At 38.8% G+C, this 23950-nt stretch overlaps 5 protein-coding genes across 5 annotated transcripts; 4 read left to right on the top strand and 1 right to left on the bottom strand.

Annotated features, from left to right (window-relative positions):
• Window positions 1–989: 989 nt before the first annotated feature.
• Window positions 990–1892, bottom strand: LOC141831260 (uncharacterized). The gene has a single exon (XM_074718668.1). The coding sequence runs from the start codon at window positions 1837–1839 to the stop codon at window positions 1363–1365; it is 477 nt and encodes a 158-aa protein (XP_074574769.1). The 5' UTR covers window positions 1840–1892; the 3' UTR covers window positions 990–1362.
• A 3809-nt stretch (window positions 1893–5701) lies between these two features.
• LOC141830419 (putative auxin efflux carrier component 1b) lies at window positions 5702–7525 on the top strand. The gene is made up of 5 exons (XM_074717851.1): window positions 5702–6534; window positions 6598–6683; window positions 6751–6908; window positions 7007–7083; window positions 7163–7525. The coding sequence occupies exons 1-5, from the start codon at window positions 5732–5734 to the stop codon at window positions 7227–7229; spliced, it is 1191 nt and encodes a 396-aa protein (XP_074573952.1). The 5' UTR covers window positions 5702–5731; the 3' UTR covers window positions 7230–7525.
• Window positions 7526–7710: 185 nt separating this feature from the next.
• LOC141830420 (sucrose-phosphate synthase-like) lies at window positions 7711–12555 on the top strand. The gene is made up of 13 exons (XM_074717852.1): window positions 7711–7892; window positions 8011–8357; window positions 8631–8866; window positions 8933–8996; window positions 9089–9787; window positions 9872–10030; window positions 10082–10213; window positions 10296–10472; window positions 10545–10598; window positions 10682–10744; window positions 10809–11807; window positions 11899–12026; window positions 12113–12555. Exons 2-13 carry the CDS (start codon window positions 8064–8066, stop codon window positions 12399–12401), a joined length of 3294 nt encoding a protein of 1097 aa, XP_074573953.1. The 5' UTR covers window positions 7711–7892; window positions 8011–8063; the 3' UTR covers window positions 12402–12555.
• Window positions 12556–13189: 634 nt separating this feature from the next.
• On the top strand, window positions 13190–16642 carry LOC141830517 (inositol diphosphatase DSP3-like). The gene is made up of 6 exons (XM_074717935.1): window positions 13190–13410; window positions 13534–13627; window positions 15189–15246; window positions 15335–15378; window positions 15462–15678; window positions 16428–16642. Exons 1-6 carry the CDS (start codon window positions 13190–13192, stop codon window positions 16640–16642), a joined length of 849 nt encoding a protein of 282 aa, XP_074574036.1.
• A 1424-nt stretch (window positions 16643–18066) lies between these two features.
• LOC141830881 (cyclin-C1-1-like) lies at window positions 18067–23790 on the top strand. Its single transcript, XM_074718329.1, has 9 exons — window positions 18067–18197; window positions 18314–18420; window positions 19601–19640; window positions 19748–19792; window positions 22375–22493; window positions 22601–22724; window positions 22823–22867; window positions 23179–23326; window positions 23412–23790. The coding sequence occupies exons 1-9, from the start codon at window positions 18166–18168 to the stop codon at window positions 23535–23537; spliced, it is 786 nt and encodes a 261-aa protein (XP_074574430.1). The 5' UTR covers window positions 18067–18165; the 3' UTR covers window positions 23538–23790.
• The last annotated feature ends 160 nt before the right edge of the window (window positions 23791–23950 follow it).

The raw sequence follows: 23950 nt of genomic DNA, 5'->3' as shown, positions 1-23950 counted from the left end.
GAATTAAATTTTTTTAATGAGAGATATAGTCTGTCAATTTAGATTATCTCCATTAAATTAGTTCATTCTATCAAATAATTTAAAAAATTAAATTAAAATTTTATTAATCTATTTTAAGATTAATTCAGATGAGGTTGAACCACCTAGGCATGACCCACATAAATTGATCTGTAGTGGACTTAGATTGATCTGCGACAGAAAAGTTATTTATTTATTTTAAATTTTAAAATTAAAGTAGAAAACTCAATAAATTAGTGGATTTGATTCATCTAAATTACAATTCAAATTTAAAATTTTCAACTTGATCAATTTAAATTACAATTCAAATTTAAAATTTTTAATATTTTTTTATTAAAAAAATTTTGATAGGCCGTTGGTTGACCCGCATAACCCATAATCCATTTTGAATTGAATTGGATTATTTCTCAACCCGTCAAGTTAATGGGTCGATCCGCTTCGTCCCATCATATGATAGATTTTTAATGGGTTAATTACTCTATCTACAGTTCTATGAATTAGATCCGTTTGATAGTTTTAATAAGAAATAATTCTGTAACATTAATTGTATAATGATTATTATTCTTATTTCGTGATTTAAACGTAAAAAATTTTGATGAATCATATTCATCATCTCGCAGATTAATTGATTCAAACAAATAATATTTAAATTATTAAAAAATAATAAATAAATTACTAAAGGTCTCGATGATAAAAATAAAAATAAAAATTGGACGGACTAGAGTTTAATAATGATGAGACTATCAAGAACTTTAATCCTATCTTTTTTTTTTTTTGCCTTTCGGATCGGGTAGGCATTTTAGAATATCAAATATTAATTTAATTTAATAAGTTTGAAACCCGAAATTCACCATCTATTAGAGTTGATTTATCTCTTCTCAAAATAAAGAATTTAAGTCTCTAAAATATATCGACATAAACCAAAACTAATAATGCAATAAAGTATTGAATTAAAGTACATAAAACTTGAAAATGTACATTATACCTCCCAAAAAAATAGAATATTACGAGGAGGAGAGAACGATCGATGAGAAGAAGACAAATGTGTTTGGATGACAAAACAAAAACACCTCGCACTATAAACATCCACATGCTTTTACTTTTATACATCCAACAGCCTCTGCAATCAACGCAAAGTGCTCCTCTACTCAACATCTTCTTTCAGCTTAATTAAAACCTCTACCTGAGAAAGAAAGCTCCTGTAACAGTAACATCATCATCATCATCTCGTTCTCATCACACAATTTTGGATTAATGATTCAAAAACCTTCAAGCTGTTTTGTTCTTGCACAGCTTGTACACCTCTCCACTGTCTCCTCTCCTTCAACATTCATGGTTTTGTAATCAGCCATAACCGTAAGAAAGCAGCCTCCTCTCCTCAAGCCTCCTCTGCCAATTTATCCTCGCAATGAAGTCCTCTGCTTTCTTGTCTATCTCACTGATCACTTCTTCTTCCTCCTCTGAGTCATCCTCTTCTTCTGTTCTCATCTTGCTCTTTCGCTCGTCCTGCAGCTCATTGCTTACCTTCCTGTTCATGTACTCCTCGTAGATATCTGCCGGGGAGGGCTGCGAAGGCTTGGACGCGCTCACCCTCACGAGGAAGACGACGACGACGTTGCAGAGCAGGACGAGGCACTTGGTCCCCGATATGGCCGCGAGAGAAAGGAGGCATGAACACGCTCGTGGAAGCCATAGGGGGCTGGATAGGAAGAGGGCCAAGAATAAGAGCGTGGCAAAGTAGTGGAGGAGGCTGGGGCGGAACTGCTTGGTCTTCCTGTACCTCTTCATGGCATGAAACTTCTCCATCCTGATGGAATCCATGAAAGTAAATCAGTTTCAGAGCCGAGGAAGAGGAGGGAATGGAATTGGTGGAAGAATTCTCATCCGACAGAAGATGGAGCAATCCAACAGGGGAGTTAAATAGGGAGGGGAAATTCACAGTGTTCTTGAGAAAGCCCCCTTCACAGCCATTAGATCTGATGGGAACCAATCTCGGCCATTCACTAATCTACAATCAAGATTCATTCTCATTAGCCCCCTCATATTTGATGATTGTAAAGAGGTTCCTCTTACAAAAGCATCATATCATGAAGATCCCATTTAGAACTTTAGACTAGAACCGAAACGAATCCGATCGAGTGAATTAGGAAACTCCTAGGGGTTATATGGGCAAACTATTGTCTAAATTTCGAAACACATCCAATTTGGAGGGGGTAGATGAATACATCATGCTTCTTTCCTCCAACTTTGAAGTGATGTGAGTTGTTTAATGAGGGTTGGAGGAGCTTTCCAAAAGGTTGAGATAATGGAGTGCTCTCCACTTTCTCCAGTATGAGAGTTTGATTTGGCTCCTTCAGATACCACAAGAAATGCTTGTATACTTTTCGATGTGCACAAGCTCTAGAAGGACAATCAGTTTTAAACATGCATATTTCTTATCGAATAAGCAAATAAACAATTGTTTGTTTTGCCATTGGAAAACTGACATCATATTTTCAGTATCTGAATTCCTGCATTAGATTTGCTGTGTGTTTCTTGTCAATTTTCTTGTTTACTTCTGAAGTAAGTGGAGCAAGAATATGCTTGATTAAGTATCATTTGGACACTAGACATACTGATTCACTCTGAATAACTTGGAATCCTTAATGCAATCATGCTCTTTGGATAATTAGAAGACAGTTATTTTGGCAGATTTGAATGGATATCCTCATCCATTGCTTCAAACTTAGGGACTAAGGCAGTGAATTATTGCCCTTCAGAAAGATATATAAAAGGAGTCAAACAAGAGTTATCACTTGTGAGCAATCAATTCGAGGGGCCACAATAAGTAAAGCAGACTATGCAAATTAGGATTCCTGAATGACACTGCTCTGTCCAAGCTAAAACTATCCTTCCAAAATGGCACACTTTATGATCAAGTGGGAGGGGAGAAAATGAGGTTAAAGGAAGGTTGATGCTGTTTAAGCCACAGCCATATCGCATTCATTATACTTGTTCATCTTTAGATGCATCTTTTATTGCTTGTGCCTTTGCCTTACTTGTGCTGAGCTTTACAGGGAAAAGGCCTGCCAAGATTCCTCACCAGCTGAAAAATGGTGGTCACAGTTCTCAGTTTTTTTTTGTTTTTCTGGTTGAGTTAGTTCAGAGCGTCGGCTCGAGCAGAATTTGATCGAAAGTTCGGTCAGTCGTCGTCGAATTTGGGTTCTTGTTTTCGAGTTAACAAGTTGGCATTTGCAAGTGAGCTTGTCTTTGCTGTTGCTGCTGTTTCATTTGAGTTTCAAGGGAGTTCATTTTGACAGATGGGTGTTTTTGGTTGGGGAAATGCTTTTAGCATGAAAAATCTCAATATGAATCTGAAAATGGACAATCAAGCGTAGAGGTTCACGTCCTAGTGGTCTAATGTTATTAGTAGTTCGAGCACCACAGACGTATAATATATCCTGCGAGAGAATCAAATCCTCATTGTATGATTATCCCGTCTTGCCATTTACCATCGTATCATAGCTTGGGGATGGTTGTGATTGTTTTTTAACATTTAGTTAGTGGTTCAATTTTAATTTCCCTAACAAAGCTACATACAAACAAGAAGAGCCACTTTGAAAGTGAAAAATAATTGAGTTTTGGGGCTAAGAAAATATATATAGTTAATCATATCAAAGCTACAGAAAGGCATACATCCTTTATGATTTTATTTTTGTTAATAAATCGATTAATTCTTTCAATTTTTTTATCGAATAATTTTAGAATATAATTTATACAAATTCGATGGACAACATAGGCAACACGTTTCTTAGAAATTTAGGTGAGTCGGTCGAGAAGGAAGTAAATGAATAAAATATTGGTATTGTTAATGTTTAGTTCATAAAAAATTATTTATATTTTGCTAAATATCATAAAATAAAAAAAGCTAGGAGAACTCGTTTTATTGTAATTTAATTAATTCAAATACTTAAATATAAATAATACTTTGTAGCTTTTTATAATTTTAAATTGCTTATAATATACTTAAAATTCAAAAATAATATTGAATTGGATAAGTCATGACTAATAGATAAATTATTAGACTAAATAAACTATCAATAAATAAAACAAATCGATCCAATCAACAAACTTGTGATGCGGAACACAGTAAATTTTTGAAGTTCATAAATTTTTACTATAATTGAACCATGAGATGTACAATCTATCCAATCGAAATTAGTTTATTCCGATTTTACAAACTAAATTAAAACTAGGTAATTCTATACCTAGTTCTCCTTTGTCATCTAGAAAATCTAAATTTAAAATTATATTTTATATAAAATCTTTCATAATTTACTATCATTTAAGTCTTTATTTGCCACAATTATATATTGTTTAAGAGTTCACCTTCCTGTCTCCGGGATATAGCTGAGTCGATTACGATGGAGTAGACTTGCAGAAGACGATAAGTGTTCAAATCTTGACAAAGCTAAGCAATACCCTCTTCCGTCGTGACCAATTGTAATTTCTCGATTTACCTTCTCATAGATGATCATAAGATCAACCGTATAGAACCACTAAAGTGACGGATTCTACTTTTTTTTAGAAGAGTTCATCTTTCGTCCAATCCATAGTTCTTTGAATGTATATATATGTCACCATTTGCTACGTCACCTATGTTAAGCTACTCAAAATAGTTTTTTTTATCGGATCTCTATATAATCCTTCAAACGTGTTAAATTCTTATTTTACGTGCCATTATGAAGTTCTCTTAGGCAATTTAACCCTAGATTTCAATGCACACGGAACATAATTTTCAATGATGAGTCAAGACGAGTCGAGTCAAACCTGGCCGGCCATTGAATGCTGATGTTACTGTAAGTCTGAACAAATCAAGATGGTTATCATATTGAACTTTTTATCTTTATTCAATAAGAGAGGGAATTATACAGTCACGAGATAGATTTATTAAATTGGACTAAAATCGAAGTTGAAGTAATATTTTTTTTCATAATAGTTAATTATAATTTTTCAATTTATCTTCAATGATCTCATTGAGATGAAAGAATAATACAGTAAATATATACATACATAAATCATAAACAAGGTGTATTAAAAATCTCAGTTTAAAAAGAATACAGCAAGATGTTACTAGCAGTTGAAACTGATGTTATTTGAATTTAATTGATATAATCAAAATTATCAAACCAAATAAATCAAATTAATTGAGATTTAAAAAAAAAATTAAATTTTAAATACATAGAACCGAACTAGTCAAATATAAGTGGAGTACAGTAGTCATCTCTTCTGCAATGGTAGCTAGGTGAACAATGAGCATTTGATTTTTTGGACTGAGATAGTGACTGCATTTCATAGGCTGTCTTGGGTTTCATCGGTGTGGCAAAATTTAATTGATTATGATGGAATAAATTTATTAAAATAATTTTTTATAAAATTAAAGTAATATCTTTCTTCATCATGACTCATCATAATTTCTCAATTTACTTTTTTTTATAGGTGATCATAAAATTAATCTTAATCGTATGCGTAGCCATTTTTGAGTCTCCAATCTTCGATAATGACGTGTGGCATGGAGTTCACAAGATACAAAATTGTGTCAGTTGAAACAAAAAGTTCAGATCTTGTTTCCTTCTGCAGAGATACTGAAAGATCACGTCGAGCAGCATATATATATATATATACCGATCTGCTTGCAGTTTTTCCATGCTCAACTCCTGCCTGATCCTCCAAGATGATCAGTTTAGGGGATCTCTACAACGTACTGAGTGCGGTTGTGCCTCTGTACGTCGCCATGTTCTTGGCCTTCGCCTCAGTGAGGTGGCGCAAGGTGTTCACTCCCGAGCAATGCGCCGGCATCAACCGCTTCGTGGCCATCTTCGCGGTTCCTCTCCTCTCCTTCGAGTTCATCTCCCGGATCAATCCTTTCAAGATGAACGGCAGGTTCGTGGCGGCGGATGTGGTTTCTAAAGCGCTGGTCTCGTTGCTCCTCCTCGCGTGGGCTAAGTTCAGTCGGAGGGGAAGCCTCGACTGGTCCATCACTCTCTTCTCGCTCTCCACGCTTCCGAACACGCTCGTGATGGGGATTCCACTCCTCAAGTCCATGTACGGAGATGAGCAGGAAGGCCTGATGATCCAAGTCGTGGTTCTTCAGAGCATCATTTGGTACACAATCCTGCTAGTCTTGTTCGAGTACAGAGCTGCAAGGAGTGCCATATTGCAGCAGGAAAACGGTGAGGCCGCCGTGCCGGTGCCGGATTCCGAGCAGCCGAGCATGGAGGAACAGCATGCCAAAGAACTGCACATCTCTGTTTGGCCATGCTGGTGCTGCAACTCTCGAGGCAAGCGATCAGTGCAAGTGTTCAACAGAGGAGAAGAGAGTGATCAGCAGAAGGAGGAGGATGAGATTGCAGTGGATTCCACCATGCCATCAGGCATGATTCGATCGATCTTACAAATGGTCGTGTCCAAGCTCATCAGAAACCCCAACACATATGCCTGTCTACTGGGACTTAGCTGGGCTCTGGTTTCTAGCAGGTGTGCTGATCTTTGTTCTTCCTTCTCATCTTCACTTCCTAGTTTGATTCGCTCCCACTGCAGATGGAATGTGAAGAAGCCTCGGATTATCGACAATTCGGTCACCATTTTATCGAATGCCGGTCTCGGCATGGCCATGTTCAGCTTGGGTAATCTTGCACTAGTCGATACCAAATCATCATCAAGTTCATACTGAATGAAACTGAAAAAATTCAGGGCTTTTCATGGCATTGCAACCGAGTATCATACCTTGCGGCCGGAAGCTCGCGGCGTGTGGGATGCTCATGAGGTTCCTCGTCGGACCTGCTGTGATGGCGATAGCTTCTTTTGGGGTTGGCATAAGAGGAACAACTCTCAGGGTTTCCATAGTTCAGGTGAGTTCAAAATTTGGCAAAGAACTCAGCAAGAACGAACATCTATCACGACGATCAGAAGACTAAGAATTTGTCTTTTGTTTTCTTTCTCTTTTCAGGCTGCACTGCCACAAGGGATTGTGCCATTTGTATTCGCCAGGGAATACAATCTGCATCCGGAGGTGTTGAGCACAGGGTACTTTCGATCCTAAACACAAACTTGGAAATTCTTTTTCATGGAGAAATTAAATCGATCCCTCTGCTTCATTTTACAGGGTCATCTTTGGGATGATTGTGTCGTTGCCGGTGACTGTATTGTACTATGTGCTCTTGGGCTTGTGAAAGTGAAGATCAACAGAGCAAAAGTGGCAATCACAGAGACTCAACGTCATCTTCTAGTTCAAGAACTAATTTCTTGAGAATTTTATGTAATCTGGGTAGCTGATAGGATTACAATCGAAAGGATTTCTATAAAACAGGAATTGTACGCCGTTCATGAATTAGAAAGCTGGATTTTTTTTTAAAAAAAAATCTGAATCAAGATCACTGTATATTTTTTTTCTTTAAATAGAAAGAACAGAGTCAAAGCTACCGGCCGCAAGAATCGCAGAGTAATCGGGCAATCTGAAGACGAAGACGTGCCCCAACTTCGACGCGTGTTGTCGGTTTCAGATACCACGTGCAAGCTTCTCCTTGGCTTTCTTTTCCGTTCTAGGACGTGGCCTTTCTGTTTCTTGCTGCCAATTTGCTTTCGCTCGACGTGAAGATAAATAAAGTTTCTGCCACAATGTGCTTTGCTAGGGAAATCCGATCCGCAGTCTGATTCACAACTCCATTTTGATCGCAAAGCACTCTTCTTTCCCCGATTCTGAGCGTGTTCGTCGGTTAAAAACCAAATCTTTTCTTGTCGTTGCCTCCTCCATTCTCCTTTTTCACTTTTGATCTCCGAAAGGGAGACGGCTGCTGGCACCGCTTTGATTGGGCCGTGTTCTTGGTTGGAGACAGGTGGGCATCACGAGTTTCTTTTGATCGCTTTTTCTTATCTCTTCGATTTGATTTCTAGTTTAGGTTTTGGTGACTCGCACCGCATTTAGTTTTGGTTTTGGGTTTTATGCATGGAAAGGGAGTATCGTCGTCCGGGGTTCGAGTTGGAGGATTCGATTCGAGGCGGCGCCGATGGCGGGGAACGAGTGGATAAATGGGTACTTGGAGGCGATTCTGGACAGCGGTGGCGCTGTGGCGGACGACCAGAAGGTTTCCTCGCCGGTGAGAGCGAGAGATGGCGGCGGCCGCGGCGGGCATTTTAATCCCACCAAGTACTTCGTGGAGGAGGTGGTTACCGGCGTCGACGAGACCGATCTCCATCGGACGTGGATCAAGGTGGTGGCGACTCGCAACTCGAGGGAGAGGAGCACGAGGCTCGAGAACATGTGCTGGCGCATCTGGCACCTCACTCGCAAGAAGAAGCAGGTGCGCTTCGATTCTTCATTGCCGTCGTCTGGGTTTCAGTTATCTTCTCGATTCTTTCTTGCATGAAGTTCTGCGGTTCTTTATTTGCCCCTGTTCCTGGATTCCACAATCATTCAATGAATAATCTGCATAAAAAAAACGAAACAACGAACCAGAATCATCCTTGCATGCATTTTTATGTTCTTTGATCCAAAAAGAACATAAAAGGATTCACACTCAGTTCAGTTGTGAATTCGATATGCTCGTTCTGAAATTTGCAAGACTTATCTGCAGTTGGAATGGGAGGATACTCAAAGGACGGCACATCGCAGAAGGGAACGGGAGCAGGGCCGGAGAGATGCAGCAGAGGACATGTCAGAAGACCTCTCAGAGGGGGAGAAAGGCGGCGACGCAGTAGGCGAAATGGTGCCGTGCGAGACACCTAGGAAAAAATTCCAGAGAAACTTCTCGGACATCCAGGCCTGGTCTGATGACGATAAAGAGAAGAAACTCTACATCGTGCTCATCAGGTAGATTTCTTCATCAAATTATGATGTTTGTGAAAGCAGGAACCTGAATGCTTCATTGTTTTTCAGCTTGCACGGCCTTGTTCGTGGTGAAAACATGGAGTTGGGAAGGGATTCAGATACAGGTGGTCAGGTGATAGACATGCCATCAATTCATTCATTCATTCTCATTTTGTTTTCATTCGCTCGTCGGTGGCAGTTGTATACTTTGTTCGTAATTTACAGGTGAAATACGTAGTGGAGCTTGCTCGAGCTCTATCGATGGCGCCGAGGGTCTACAGGGTCGATCTTTTCACTCGTCAAATAACGTCTCCCGATGTGGACTGGAGTTACGGGGAGCCAACGGAGATGCTAACCTCCGGCGCCTACGATCACAATGAAAATGATGTCGGAGAGAGTGCTGGAGCTTACATTATACGCGTACCTTGCGGTCCGAGGGATACGTATCTTCGGAAGGAACTGCTCTGGCCTTATCTACAGGAGTTCGTAGATGGAGCTTTAGCTCACATCCTCAATATGTCGAAGGTGTTGGGGGAGCAGATCGGCGGGGGGCATCCTGTTTGGCCTTACGTGATTCACGGCCATTATGCCGATGCTGGCGATGTCGCTGCTCTTCTTTCAGGCGCACTGAACGTTCCCATGGTTCTCACGGGCCATTCATTAGGGAGGAACAAACTGGAACAACTTCTGAAACAGGGTAGACAGTCTAAGGAGGACATCGACGCCACGTATAAGATAATGAGGCGTATCGAAGCTGAGGAGCTCTCCTTGGATGCAGCTGAGCTCGTCATAACGAGCACTGGACAAGAGATCGATGAGCAGTGGGGGCTTTATGATGGTTTCGACGTCAAACTCGAGAGGGTGTTGAGGGTCCGAGCTAAACGGGGAGTCAATTGCCATGGCCGTCACATGCCGAGAATGGTGGTAAGCAAGCATTCTGGTCTTTGTGTTAACTGAAATCTTCAACCTTGCATGATTTTGAGTAGAACGACAACAACAAAATTGTAGGTTATCCCTCCTGGTATGGATTTCAGTAATGTAGTGATCCAGGAAGATACAGCTGATGTTGATGGAGACTTAGATCTTACTGGTGCAGACGAGGCTTCGCCTAGATCGCTTCCACCTATATGGTCCGAGGCAAGTGCTCTGCCATGCAATACAATTCAGGTGGTTCATCAATCTGTAGTTCTTCCTTATCGTAAATTTATGGCTTTCCAGGTTTTGCGTTTCTTTACAAATCCTCACAAACCGATGATCTTGGCTTTGTCAAGACCAGACCCTAAGAAGAACATCACCACCCTTCTGAAGGCATTTGGAGAATGTCGCCCGCTGCGAGAGCTTGCTAATCTTGTGAGATCATTTCTATGCTTTGTTTCTCATCTAAGAATTACATCGCCACCCTTGTGAAAGCATTTAGTTCTTCTCTTTACAGACATTAATCATGGGAAATAGAGATGATATAGATGAGATGTCTAGTGGCAATGCTAGTGTTCTCACAATGGTGTTGAAATTGATCGACAAGTATGATCTATACGGACTCGTGGCTTACCCAAAGCATCACAAGCAGTCCGATGTTCCTGACATATACAGACTTGCTGCAAAAACAAAGGTTACAGTTGAATTCAAAGCAGTGCACAGTTTGGTATCTATGGTTTGATTGCTTGAATTTGTTAAACCACAGGGAGTTTTCATAAACCCAGCTCTAGTAGAACCTTTTGGACTTACCTTAATCGAGGTGTGTGAGTTTTTTTTTTATCCTCGAATCATTGGGTGAATCTTTGCCATCGAATGAATCAATGATCATCTATTGTATTGCAGGCTGCTGCTCATGGACTCCCAATGGTGGCCACCAAAAATGGAGGACCTGTCGATATTCATGCGGTAAACGACGACGTCAACTTATTACTTTCAGATCGTTAAGGTTCTTACTATTTTAATGGTTCAGGCCTTGCACAATGGACTGCTCGTCGACCCTCATGATCAGAGGGCTATTGCTGAAGCACTGCTAAAGCTGGTCGCAGAGAAGAATCTATGGCACGAATGCAGGAAAAATGGGTGGAAGAACATCCATCTCTTCTCGTGGCCTGAGCATTGCCGAACTTATCTTTCTAGAATCGCTGCTTGCAGGATGAGACATCCACAATGGAAGACGGACACTCCGACAGATGACACTGTCCTCGACGAGGAATCATTCGGAGACTCTTTGATGGACGTATACGACTCATCTCTTCGGCTTTCTGTCGACGGCGAGAGAAGCCTTTTGAGCACTTCGCTCGGGCATGATCCTGCCGAGCTAGAGAAAGTTGCGCAAGAACATAACGACCCTGAGATGCAGGATCAAGTGAAAAGAATCTTGAGCAAGATAAAGAACCAAACACCCAAACCGCAGGCTGCCGATAACATCGATAAGCAAAATAAGATCGCAGGGACTTCAACCAATAAATATCCACTTCTCCGAAGACGCAGATGGTTATACGTGATGGCTGCTGATTGTTACGATAGCAATGGAGCTCCTGACAAGAAAATGTTGCAGGTGATACAGGACCTTTTCAAGGCTGTGAGATCAGACGCTCAAATGTCGAAGATCTCAGGTTTTGCTCTCTCGACGGCGATGCCTATTTCTATGGTTCTGAACTTGTTGAAGTCGGGAAAGATTCCGGCCACAGATTTTGATGCCCTGATATGTAGCAGCGGAAGTGAAGTTTATTATCCAGGCACTGCTCAATGCACGGATGCAGAAGGAAGATTGTGTGCTGACCCTGATTATGCCACACACATCGAGTACCGCTGGGGACGCGACGACGTCAAGAGGGCATTGCTGAAGTTGATGAACTCTCAAAGTGGCGAAGATAAAATAGCCAACAGGTCTACTACCATCATAGAGGAGGATTTTGAATCCAGGAATGCCTACTGTGTATCATTCAAGGTTAAAGATCCTGCTCAGGTACGTTCAGTAGCACTTTCCTGTCTTTGCACTTATGCTGATAGATTGCACCTGAACATGTCTGAAGTCGAGAGGGGCTATACTGATGCAGGCAAATACCGTCGAGGATCTCCGTCGGAAGCTTCGAATGCGCGGCCTGCGATCCCACATTATGTATTGCAGGAACTCTACGAGGTTGCAGGTTGTCCCTCTACTAGCGTCACGGTCTCAAGCACTCAGGTAGGAGTTCCTGAAACACGTCCTGTAAATATGTTTCAGTGTTATCAGAAAGCTAGTAAAATGTCTTCCATGATGAATTTGTGAAGGTACTTGTACGTCCGTTGGGGTCTAAATGTCGCTGACATGTTTGTGATTCTGGGAGAAAGAGGTGATACAGATCATGAAGAGCTTATATCGGGATATCATAAAACAGTCATCATGAAAGGGATCGTGGAGAAAGGCTCGGATGAGCTGCTAAGAACTGCAGGAAGCTACCAAAAGGAAGATACAGTTCCGAAGGAAAGCCCCTTCATTACTTACGCGAACGATGGAATCGCGGCCGACGAGCTGATGAGAGTGATCAGACAAGCATCCAGAAACACACCCGGATTGTGATCGCAGAAGGAAGACTTAGCTTCCTCCCCTGCTTCTGTTTCTTTCTTTCTTTCCGTTTGCCTTTGATCGCAATAAGATACTTCAGAACACTTGTATTCGATCGACGATATCGTTGACGTCCTCAGTGAGCAATTCTGTTGGTCACCACAGACGACAAATGCGAGAGAGAAATGATTTGCCAAGATCGACGTGAAGATCACTGAAGTATTGCTTTTGTGGTATTTCAAACCGCGCAAGAAAAAATATAAAATTTACAGAAAAATAGTTAACTTGAAAATGATATTCAGATACATTATTGGCTTGTTTTGGATATCCATCAATATAAGTTAGGGATTTAATTTTTAAAATAAAATCTAAAATTTGACAGCGTATTTCTTAGCTTTACAACGGCATTGGAACCTTTCCAAAATTAAGAAAATATCATTAGGGACGCGGATAAGTTGGACCGGAATTGCCCCGAACCAAATCGAACCAGACCGAATCTTGAAATTGCGTACCCACACCCTACCCGCCCCGCTGGTCCCAGTCTGCAGCCCTATCGCGAAGTGTAAATTTCGATTGGACGGGATCCACAATCCTCGTTCTTCTCGAACAAGGCTCCGTCGAACCATTCCTCGCCTATTTATAGCGTCGCTTCGGTGCGATGCGGTTGTGCGTCCTTGCTCGCGGAGTCTGTTCGCTGTTCGTGCTTTCTCTCTCTCTCTCTCTCTCTTCCGCACCATTTGCTCACCGATCTACAGCGATCCCGGGTCGGCGTCGCCTTCCTCCCCACGCCGGAGGCGCCCGACATGATGGTCTTGCAAGCCCCCGCGGCGGCGCCGGAGGAAGAAGCGCTGTCCCGGACTATCTTGCAGCGGCGGGTGGAGGCCGCGGCGAGTGCTATCTCTGGAGATGAGGTTTTGGTTCCTCCTTGCAACTTTGGGGTGGTCGAGCATGGCATCTACCGATCGGGGTTCCCGACGCCGGCCAACGTCCGGTTTTTGAAGAATCTAAGCTTGAAGTCCATCGTGTGAATCCCTCGTTCTTTATCCGTATTCCTTTTTTTGTTTTTGAGTTTCGTGCATTGTCTAGGGTTTGCTTTTTTGTGTTCGGAACAATCTCGATTTTTATTGAGGCCTTTACATCTGCGCAGGTGCCTTTGTTCAGAGCAATATTCGGAGGAGGTTACCGAGTTTGTGAGGTCGGACAGGATCCGGCTTTTCCAGTTTGGGCTTGGAGGCACCAGGGTAAGTATGTTTTGTTTCTTTCCATCTTGTTCTGTATTCTTCCTTGCACAATGTTGCGTAAGATTGTCCCGTCACATGTTATTTTGATTGACAAGTGCAAAAAATTGAGAACAATCAAACGAACTTTTTAGGTTTGATAAAAACAAAAAAAGCTCCCATCTGTTCTAACAGATTACGTAATCCTGTTTGGGAAAAGCAATACTAATGGTGGATTCGTTCCTAACATTGTCTTTTTTATTCTTTGGAGCAGAAATACCTTCTAGTTGATTAATCTCTAACATTAGATTATCTATGTATTAATTAAAACAAGAAGTAACATGTACACCACCAGAAGTGAATAGTTTGAATGCAAATCTGGTCATAAATAACCCGAGTTTTATAGATCGAAAAAACTATGCAATTTTCATGAGATTATTTTGATCTCAATAAATATTATAGTTGAGTAAGGACATCTGATTCAATGGAAACAATGTGATCGTCTACTACCTTGAGCATAGTTATATCAATGTACCCCTAGTCCATAAAATTCTTTATACTTCATTTTGAGGCTTCATTTACATTAACACATGTTAGCAACTGCAACAACTTTATAGACATCATTTCAGGCTTCAAAAATACTTTATATTGGCACAAATAGTGCAGATTCCATAGTTGAGTCCACTTGCAATCTCTCCAACAACAGCATATTCTCATTTGCATAATAAGCTAACTACTGTGTACTTATTAGTGTGCTTCAAATTTATGGAAACGAAGAAATTGCAAAATGAATTCAAACTAACCACGTTGGATGTATATGAACTATAAATCAATATAAGAAGCATGAAAAATCATCCCAGAACTATTTCTGATGTAAATATATGCTTACTATTACTAGCCAGTAGAAATAGGATAATTAACAATATAGCATCTCTTTCACACAGATATTTAGAGCCACACCCATGCACAACTAATAGTTACACCTTCTATGTCCTAGCCATTTTATTTTGTCAATGTATGATAGATTGATAGAACCACGTCCAATATAACTAGACTTATCTATGATTGCTGATAGTAAGACACTACACTTCAGTAAAAAGGTGAAATCCGTCACCCTAGCAATCCCATACGATCGGCTCCACGATCATTTATGAGGAGGTAAATCGAGAAATTACAGTCATAACGAATATATGCTTACTATTACTAGCCAGTAGAAATAGGATAATTAACGATATAACATCTCTTTCACATATATTTAGAGCCACACCCATACACAACTAATAGTTACACCTTCTATATCCTAGCCATTTTGTCAATGTTGATAGCTTGATAGCACCGCGTCCAATATAACCAGATTTATCTATGACTGCTGATAGCAAGGCACGTTACCCAATTCATATTTGAATATCAAAAAATTATAATATTAAAGGCGCATGATTTTTGCAGTTTCAGAAAACCCCTCTTGTCTAATGATGTTTCAACTGCAAACGGCTATGCAAATCATGCAAGTTACGAATTGGTGCTCCAACTGTACAATTAGTGATGATTTATTATGTGATCTTATCTTTGATATTTGCTAGTGCAGGAAACTTTATCAACCGTAACTAATGATATCATCACAGGAGCTCTTGCAGTCATACTCGGTACTGACTTTGCCGCACTAGTTTCCATAACACATGTTTAACTAATGATCATGGTCGACTCTTTTCATTCATTATTTTGGTGTTCCAGATATAAGGAACCATCCCATTTTAATTCATTGCAAGAGAGGAAAGGTATAAAATTAATGTAGCCCATTTTCCGGCAGATTTATTCACGAACGATAAATCCTCATGGCTTTCTATGCGCGTTCTTGCAGCATCGCACGGGTTGCCTTGTAGGCTGTTTCAGAAAACTACAGAATTGGCGCATATCCTCCGTGCACGAAGAGTATCTGAAGTTTTCAAATCCCAAGGCCCGGGAATCCGACATGCGATTTGTCGAGACATTCAACGTTTCATGTCTCGTGGAATGCGTCGTCGGCATCATCTACCGCTACCATGGCTTCGGCAACCAGTCCAGACGCCTGGCTTACCGTGAAACGCAATAGCATCGATGGGCCATCCAAGCCAGAACTCCTCGCTCGTCCAGAAGCTTGTGACCTAATTAACCATTAGTTTTCCCAGTGTTTGATTTGGCACGGCGGAGATAATTGAGCCTAGATTCTGCTTGGTACGTGGACTTCTTGCTGCTTCTGTATAGTTTTATGCGTGTTTTTTTTTTTTTACTTTTCAAAGCTATATCAACAGTTAGAAAGTATTTTAGTTCCAATGACTCATTTGGCTGTTATGCGTGCATTGTAAAATATTTCATTAACAGGTTAAGTTAAAAATTAAATTAATATCTTTATTAAAAAAATATTATGAATCAAAAATCTGATCCAAAATACATAATGAAGATCTTTTAATTATGCAATCTGATGTATATAGCTAGGGGTGTAAATTATGTATGTTTAAACTTATTTATTTTTTAAATTAATAAATAAGTTTAATTTATAAATTTTGTTTTATATACAATAGTCTTCATAAATGGAAGGTCCTTAAAGTAATCTCCTACATAATTTATTATTAATCAGAGTTTGAATTCATAATCATCAGACAACTATTTCCTGATCGAAGAAAGGGGAGGGATGGACAAGATAATTTTTCTTGCTCAAATATTTCATGCCTTTGAAATAATATATTAATTACTTCATAAATAAAGAGTAATTGCAAATGCTTAAGTTGTATATGTCTTAATTCTGAAATGATCTTCAACGCTTTATAACATGCCACCTCAAATGCAGGTGCCTTTGGTTCTCTTCTCGGTGGCGGCGAATACGAAGCTGGACTGGTCGGCGGCGCGGTGATCCATCTGCCTGATGGAGTTCGCGGAGGGAGACGTCCTGCGGGTGCTGCCGCCGTGCAGCCACGCGCGGCTTCCACGGGCAGTGCGTCGAGCGGTGGCTGGCGTCGAAGCGGTCGTGCCCCAACTGCCGCCGCCGCGTGGGCAAAGGCGTGAGACGCGGCTGCCTGCCAGAGGTAGCTCTGCTGTATTTAATAGCTAAATATTAGTTTAATCCAATTAACTTTCTCTTACAATGGTAACATTAATTGTTAACATGTTAATGATCTTTGTATTCCGTATTCCTATTTTTAATTTTCTGGAAAAAAAATATATATACTCATACCTTCTCAGCCAACTCAACAAAGAAGCTATAGCTTGGTCGTGGCCAGCTGGCCCAGCTCTAGTGGTCAGAACCCCACGAAGAAGACAGTGAAGCAGGAAGAAGGAGGACAGCCACAACACTAGCTACTTACATATGAACAAGTCTCATGGCAGTAAACTTTTCTACAAGAATTTGGTGTTACTGATGGACCCCCAAAAAGCAAACAAAAAATGGTGATAAATAATAGAAATATGTTCCGGTTGAGAACCACTCAGGGATATGTCACCGACCAAATCTTCTCACCAGAAAGTAATAGTATTGAAGGGTGCTGAATCGTCGAGTCCTGCAAGCAAAGCAAACATGAGAGGGAAGACCAGGGATGCCCTGGCGTGACCACTCCGACATTTAAATTAGCGAGTGAAGAGGAAGAACAGAGGAGAATGAGAGAATGAGTGTGTGATTGTGTGTGCACGTACCTGAGGGCAAAGAGAAGTGACCACATATATACAGGAGAGGGGTGTGATGTTATGTCTTAATTAAGGAACGTGTCCCATCGTTAGTTATTATTTTATTCGCCTCCTCGAACCTCTTCTCCGCCTCCTTCTGCCTCTTGCACACCATCGCTCACCTTCGATCTCGAGCAAGTCGGCGATAATGGAATGGAGATGAAAGAGCAAAAAGGAAAGGGACAAATTATATTATTTTAATATTATTATATTAATTTTAATTAAAATTACTATAATTAAATAATTTTTGCTCAAATTGTCTTTAGTTTAATAAGCAATTTTAACCTAAACTATTTCATATTATAAAATTTTAGTTAAAATTTAATTAATGTTAAATTAATTTTAGCTAAAATGTTCAAAGTAATTTTGATCAAAATTCTAGAGAGTATTAGAATAAGATTATTTAAAAAATAAAAAAATAGAAGAAATACCTTAGATAATATTATTTTGAAAATAAATAAAATAAAATGAATACTATTTAAAAAATTTTAGCAAGAGATTAGTGATGTCCTTTTAATTACAATGAAAATTAAATGTCTCCTTTTGATTTACGAAGACTACCGAAAATAACATTCCGAAATTATAGGGTGTATTAATCTATTTAATATTAAAAATTGACATGTGCCTATTTAATAATAATACTTAAATGTGAAAAATAAATATCAAACTTTATTATTTTAAAAAGTAAATATGTATTCAACTATTAAAATTATATATATTGTATTTAAAATAGTTTTTAAAATTATTTTTTGCGTTACGCATCAAACAAAGCGGTCGGAAAATCACGGTGCCCTACAATTTGTTCCCCAAAGCTGAAGAAGGGGATCGCCGGAAAGTTTCGCCGCCGTTTCCTCGTTTCCTCCCCAAAGATGGCGGCAAACTTCTGGACCTCCTCGCACTAGTAGATGCTTCCCTCTTCCTCTCCTCTTTAATCTCTGGGTTTTGCGATTTATTTTTCTGTATTTTTGCTTTGCCTTTTTTTTTTTACAAGCTCATGATCCATTTGTGTTGCGGCAGCAAGCAACTCCTCGACCCCAACAAGGTCGACGTGGTCCACCGCCTCGACAAGGAGAAAGGCCTCACGTTGGATGATTTTCGTCTCATCAAGATTCACATGAGCAACCGTAGGCTCGTCTCATCCGTCCCATTCTCGCATCTTTTTTTTTCTTTTTTTATTTTTTTGTTTTCTCGATTGTATAGATTCTGTGACTGTTACTTGAGTCTCCATGAATTTGATTTGATGTTTTAATTTGCAATATTCTGATATTTCCCCCATGGTATGATTACATTAATAATTGTGGAGCAATTGGATAAGGAGAATGATGGTTACAAATATACTATACTATTGTGATATTGGGCAGGAAATATGAAGTATTTGGATAGCTAACAGACATGTTTATGTCTAGGTTGTGATAGAAACACTTATCTACTGTGCTACCTTCTTCAAATTTGCTAAATCATTTTTCATTTCATTTTGTTTTCTTAGTTGTATCTCAAAGCACCAAGTAATCACCTTTCACCAGTTCAGTCCTAATCTTTCCAATCTCCCTTCTCTCCACCTCTTTCTTTTACTAGGAATTATCCACCTCTTCCCTTTTCTATGTATTTTCCACTTTCCTTCAGCTGGAGTTATTCATTTCTTCCTTTCATCAGCAATTGACCATCTCTTCCATTTATTTGCTTTTGTCACCTCTCACTTTAGCTGTTCACAGGGAATAATGTCACCTCAACAATTTCATCTGAACTGCTTCTAGTTCATATGAATTGCATGAGCTGTTCTCAGTTCCATCTAAACTGCACCTAGTCATTCCCTATCACCCTCACTTCATCCAAACTGGATGAATTTCTTCCACTTCATTTTGAACAGCTGTCAGTTCATCTGAATGAACTGCTTCCACATCATTTGAACTGCTCCTGGTTCATTTGAGCTGCCAGTTCATCCGAGGTGGATAAACTCCTCCCAGTTCATATAAAGTGAGCTGCCAAGTTAGCCAAGCTATGGATATCTAACTTAAGCTTCATCTTTCACATCAATTTCTTGATCAAAGTACCTCATTCAATCTTATACCTGAGCTAAACCAAGTAGGTATTATTATTATTATAACACACACACACACACACACACACTTTAAGAATCATGAATTTTTGGAATCATATAATTTTTTTTCTCTTTTGTATGCCAAAAAGCCAATTATTTTTCTCATCAAGAAGAATAGTTGTCTTTTATATTCAGAATATGCTTCTTGTTTTTTTGCTCTGAGAAGCTTATTTGGAGCTAACGATGAACCTCATGTTTCTTACCAGATATTTGGAGGTTGGCATTACATGTCAAAGTAAGACAAAGGTTAGATCACTTTAGTTGCACATTGATATGTTATTGTCATGTTTGTAAAATAAAAACTTGTATTTGGTTAATCTTATTTATCATTTAATTTTGTGCATTAATTTTAGGGTTATAGCTACTGCAATTACATACTTCAGACGAGTATATACAAGGTATTCTTTCAAATCCAAGCAATTTTTAGGCAATCCTATTTTTGTTATAATCATAATTGCTGTAGATAAGGGAATTATCTAGGTTACATTTAATATGTTATTTCCATTGCAATTTTGATTGATTTAATGTGTTTGTTTGATTGTTTGAATTTTGTTGTGATAGATATGTTACATAAACTTTGATATGCTTTTTGATTTTATTCTTACAGTTTATCTTATAGAAATCTTGTGAGGTTAAAAATTTTCCTTGCGAATGTTAAAAGAGAGACCCTGTGTTTATCAAATTTGACTAGATGGCATATCTCCTTTTGTTTTTTAGTACCAGGGGGTTTTATCAAATTTTTGATGTCACTCACAATTTGTGTAATATGCCTCAATTGCAATGTAAATATTTGACTAGATGAGCACATTGCATCAAACCTACGATGTAACTCCCAACATCCATCCAGGTATCACTATGACTTCCTATATTCATATATTAATGAAGAGGCTATGACGATTTGTGGATTTATCTTTGTACTCTCTCCAACTGCTTGGTAGCTTGTGTCCACTCTTATAGGTGCAGGCAGTGTAAGTATCTCTATAATGGTTCATATGTGTGTCATCCGCAAATTGGTTGAATTGGCTCATCTTGATCTGGATCGGTTGACTTGGATCTGGATTGGTTGATGCCAATCTGATTCTGAGTGAAAAATGGAACACTCCTATGATATTAATGAAATCTTGACTAATAAAGGTAAAATTGATACTAAATTCATGATTAATAGTTGATAATCAATTGAGACAGGGGAAATTGGCTGAGCAAAATGGTTCAGTGGCTCAGTCCAGTCTCAGATAGAGATGGGAGCGTGGAAGATTTGCATTGCATGTGGGCTATTTTGTTGGTCATAGAAAGAATGGATTTAAATCCTTATCTGGGTTTTTGAATGTTTGAGAAGAGAGCAATCCAGTTGAGGCTTTGGCGAAGAGGCACATGACCTATTTGCAGATAGGTCACTCATGTCTCACCCAAGTAGTAGACAAGGGATGTTACATTAGATCATCATGACCTATTTGCAGATATGAGCTAACTTTGCAGATGATGCATATGTGAACCATAAGGAAATACTTGCATTGCCAAAAGAAAACCTATGAGCAATCTATAGCATTTTGTTACCCTTGACCGCACAACCACAAGTGTGAGATGCTCTTGCCATATGCTTGGGCTTACAATCAGCAATCATCTTGCCATATGCTGACATTAGGTATTATTCTTGATGCTCGTTTCAAAGTATGGGGTCCTACAAATCTGCACATTTTCTCTTGATTGATATTTAATATGTAGGTGATGATATTTTGGCCTGCATAGCAGTATTATATTGATGTAGTGTATTTCTCTAGTTGATGGTTCCATTACAATTTAGGTGCACTACACATGTAGATGTATGACAATTGAACATCATGGACAACCTTGTACGATATCAGTTCTCTAGTCTTCACCACTGTATCCTTGAGTGATAAGGTCACTGGCAACAAAATATGGTACATGATGCAACACCTTGGGTTTGAGTGTGATTTATGGTTAATGGATTAATGGTATTTGAAGATCATAATCTCTCTTAAAACAACTAACAACTTTGTGTTCTGTCACCAGAATAGTTGGTTGATTTGCATTTCTATTTCTTTAACATGCTTATAAACCACAGCCCATTTTTGCAGGACAAGTTATGATATGGTATCTGTATGTATATCAGAAGTATACCATCTATTATAGAGAAAGACGATCTACATGTAAAATGGCTAACAATGACAACTTTGCCACAAGAACCAAAAGTTAATTAAGAGATACTTAAATTAAAGTTTAAGTGCCAACAGAAATATTCCAATAAATTGAAAGTAATCAAATGAAAATTTATAGTTTTTAAAGACTATTGTTTTTCTACTTCTTAGTCATCAGCAAAGCATTGTACACTAATATGTTAAAAACTTCCTGGTTTTGAATTCCTTTTTGGATTTTAGTAATATGTTATCAACATGGTGGTCTATTAACATTTTGCACTGATGCTCATTTCTCGTACTTCATAGTTAATCTATAGTTAGATATATTTCCTTACTACAGATTCTTCTTCAAAATGTTTATAGTGGAGTAAAATTACTCTTTGCCATGTCATACTTTGATGCGAAAATGTGCTCAAGAGATGTCATTCTACTTTGATGAGAAATATTTCAATAAATTGAAAGTAATCAAATGAAATTTGATAGTGCTTAAAAACTTTTTTCGGTTTAGTCATCATCATAACCTTGTGCACTAATATGTTGAAACTTTGCTGTCATCATCAAAACATTGTACACTAATATGTTAAAATCTTGCTGGTTTTCAGTTTCATGAATATGTTATCAACATGGTGGTTTATTATTTAACATCTCACATTGATGTTCATTTCTTATACTCGATAGTTAATCTATAGTTAGATATATTTCCTTATTACATATGAATCTTCTTCAAAATTTTTATAATGGAGTAAGATTACCCTTTACCATGTTATTCTTCGCTGAGAAATTGTGCTTGAGAGATATCATTCTGCTTTGTATCACGTTTGCAGGAAGAGTATGTCCGAGTATGATCCACGCCTAGTTGCACCAACATGCTTGTACCTTGCCTCAAAAGTAGAAGAGAGCACTGTGCAGGCCAGACTTCTTGTATTTTACATCAAGAAGATGTGTAATTATTCATCTCTCGTTCCAATCTCATTGTTTGTAATGTTTTAGTTCACTAATGAATGGTATACGCTTATTTTCCCTATATCTTCTTATGAATCCATTTGACAGGCACATCGAGTTCAGATGAAAAGTATCGCTTTGAAATCAAAGACATTCTTGAAATGGAAATGAAAGTTCTGGAAGCTCTTGATTATTTTTTAGTTGTGTTTCACCCTTATCGCCCACTCCTCCAGTAAGTTGATGCATACCATTCTCGTGCTGACATACTTTTGATAGCCAAGAAACTTGTGATTTTATACCTTTATGTTTCTAATTTCCTATTTTATCCAGACTATTGCAGGATGCTAATATAACAGATCTCACTCAGGTTGCCTGGTATGTAATCAGTTCAATTTTCTATGTTTTTTCTTTAGCCAAGCCCTATTTAGCAACAGACATTATCCTAATCAAACTTCTCTCGGATAGTTTGCTTGGTTAACTTCTTCATGTTTAGACAACGACAACAAATTTGCTTACTCGGAAGCTTTCACCCCTAGTGCACAATAGAATTTTCCTTTTATATAATAATCAAGTTATGTTTCTACTTGCAATGCTGAAATAATACCTGTTATTCATCAGAGCAATAGTTTAGAATGTAACAAAGGATTTCCGGTTTCATAAGAACATCTCTGTCATGTGCTCGACAGGGGTCTCGTAAATGATACCTACAAGATGGACCTTATTCTCATACACCCTCCACATATGATTGCTTTGGCCTGCATTTACATTGCTTGCGTTCTAAAGGACAAGGATCTGACCTCATGGTTCGAGGAACTTCGCGCAGACATGAACACCGTGAGCATTTCCAACTATCATTTGTTCCGACTTGCTATAAGCCTACTTTTGCTTAGTCGATCCTTCAATTTGCACTGGTTCTCAGGTCAAAAATATCGCCATGGAGATATTGGAGTTTTTCGAGTGCTGCAGGCTTGACCCAAAGAACATCATCATACTCCCAGAGGACAGAATCAATGCTGCCCTCAACAAGGTAGCAGCAAAGCCCTGAGGCATTACTAACCAATGCAATCATATTGTAGAACAAAGAACTTGTTTTCTTATCTGAAAAGAGTACCATTTTGTGGAAAAGTATTGCTCTGTGGATGATTTGGCACTGGTGATTAAAATCGTTTTGGTGTGAATCTAAGCCCTATATGATCATCAGATCGTCCATTGCTGATCATGTAATAATCTCTTTTAATTGCTGATTGTTTCACCAGGAAGAAATTTAGTCTGATCCATTCTTTTCCTTTTCAGATGTAATTACATCAGCTATGAACCTTTGATCTTTCAGATGGGTGAGATTCTGTGTGAACCTGTAATATATTTGAAAGATTTAGACAGGCTTTTATAAAATAAATACAATAATATATTATGGCATGTACTATTTAGTTAAGGAGGAAATCTAGAATAAATAAAATA

This window comes from Curcuma longa, chromosome 6 (assembly GCF_044706935.1).
Source record: "Curcuma longa cultivar G26 ecotype Majalengka, Jawa Barat chromosome 6, ITB_CL_G26_1.1, whole genome shotgun sequence".
NCBI classification, from domain to species: Eukaryota; Viridiplantae; Streptophyta; class Magnoliopsida; order Zingiberales; family Zingiberaceae; genus Curcuma; species Curcuma longa.
This window is presented reverse-complemented; position numbering and strand designations above follow the sequence as displayed.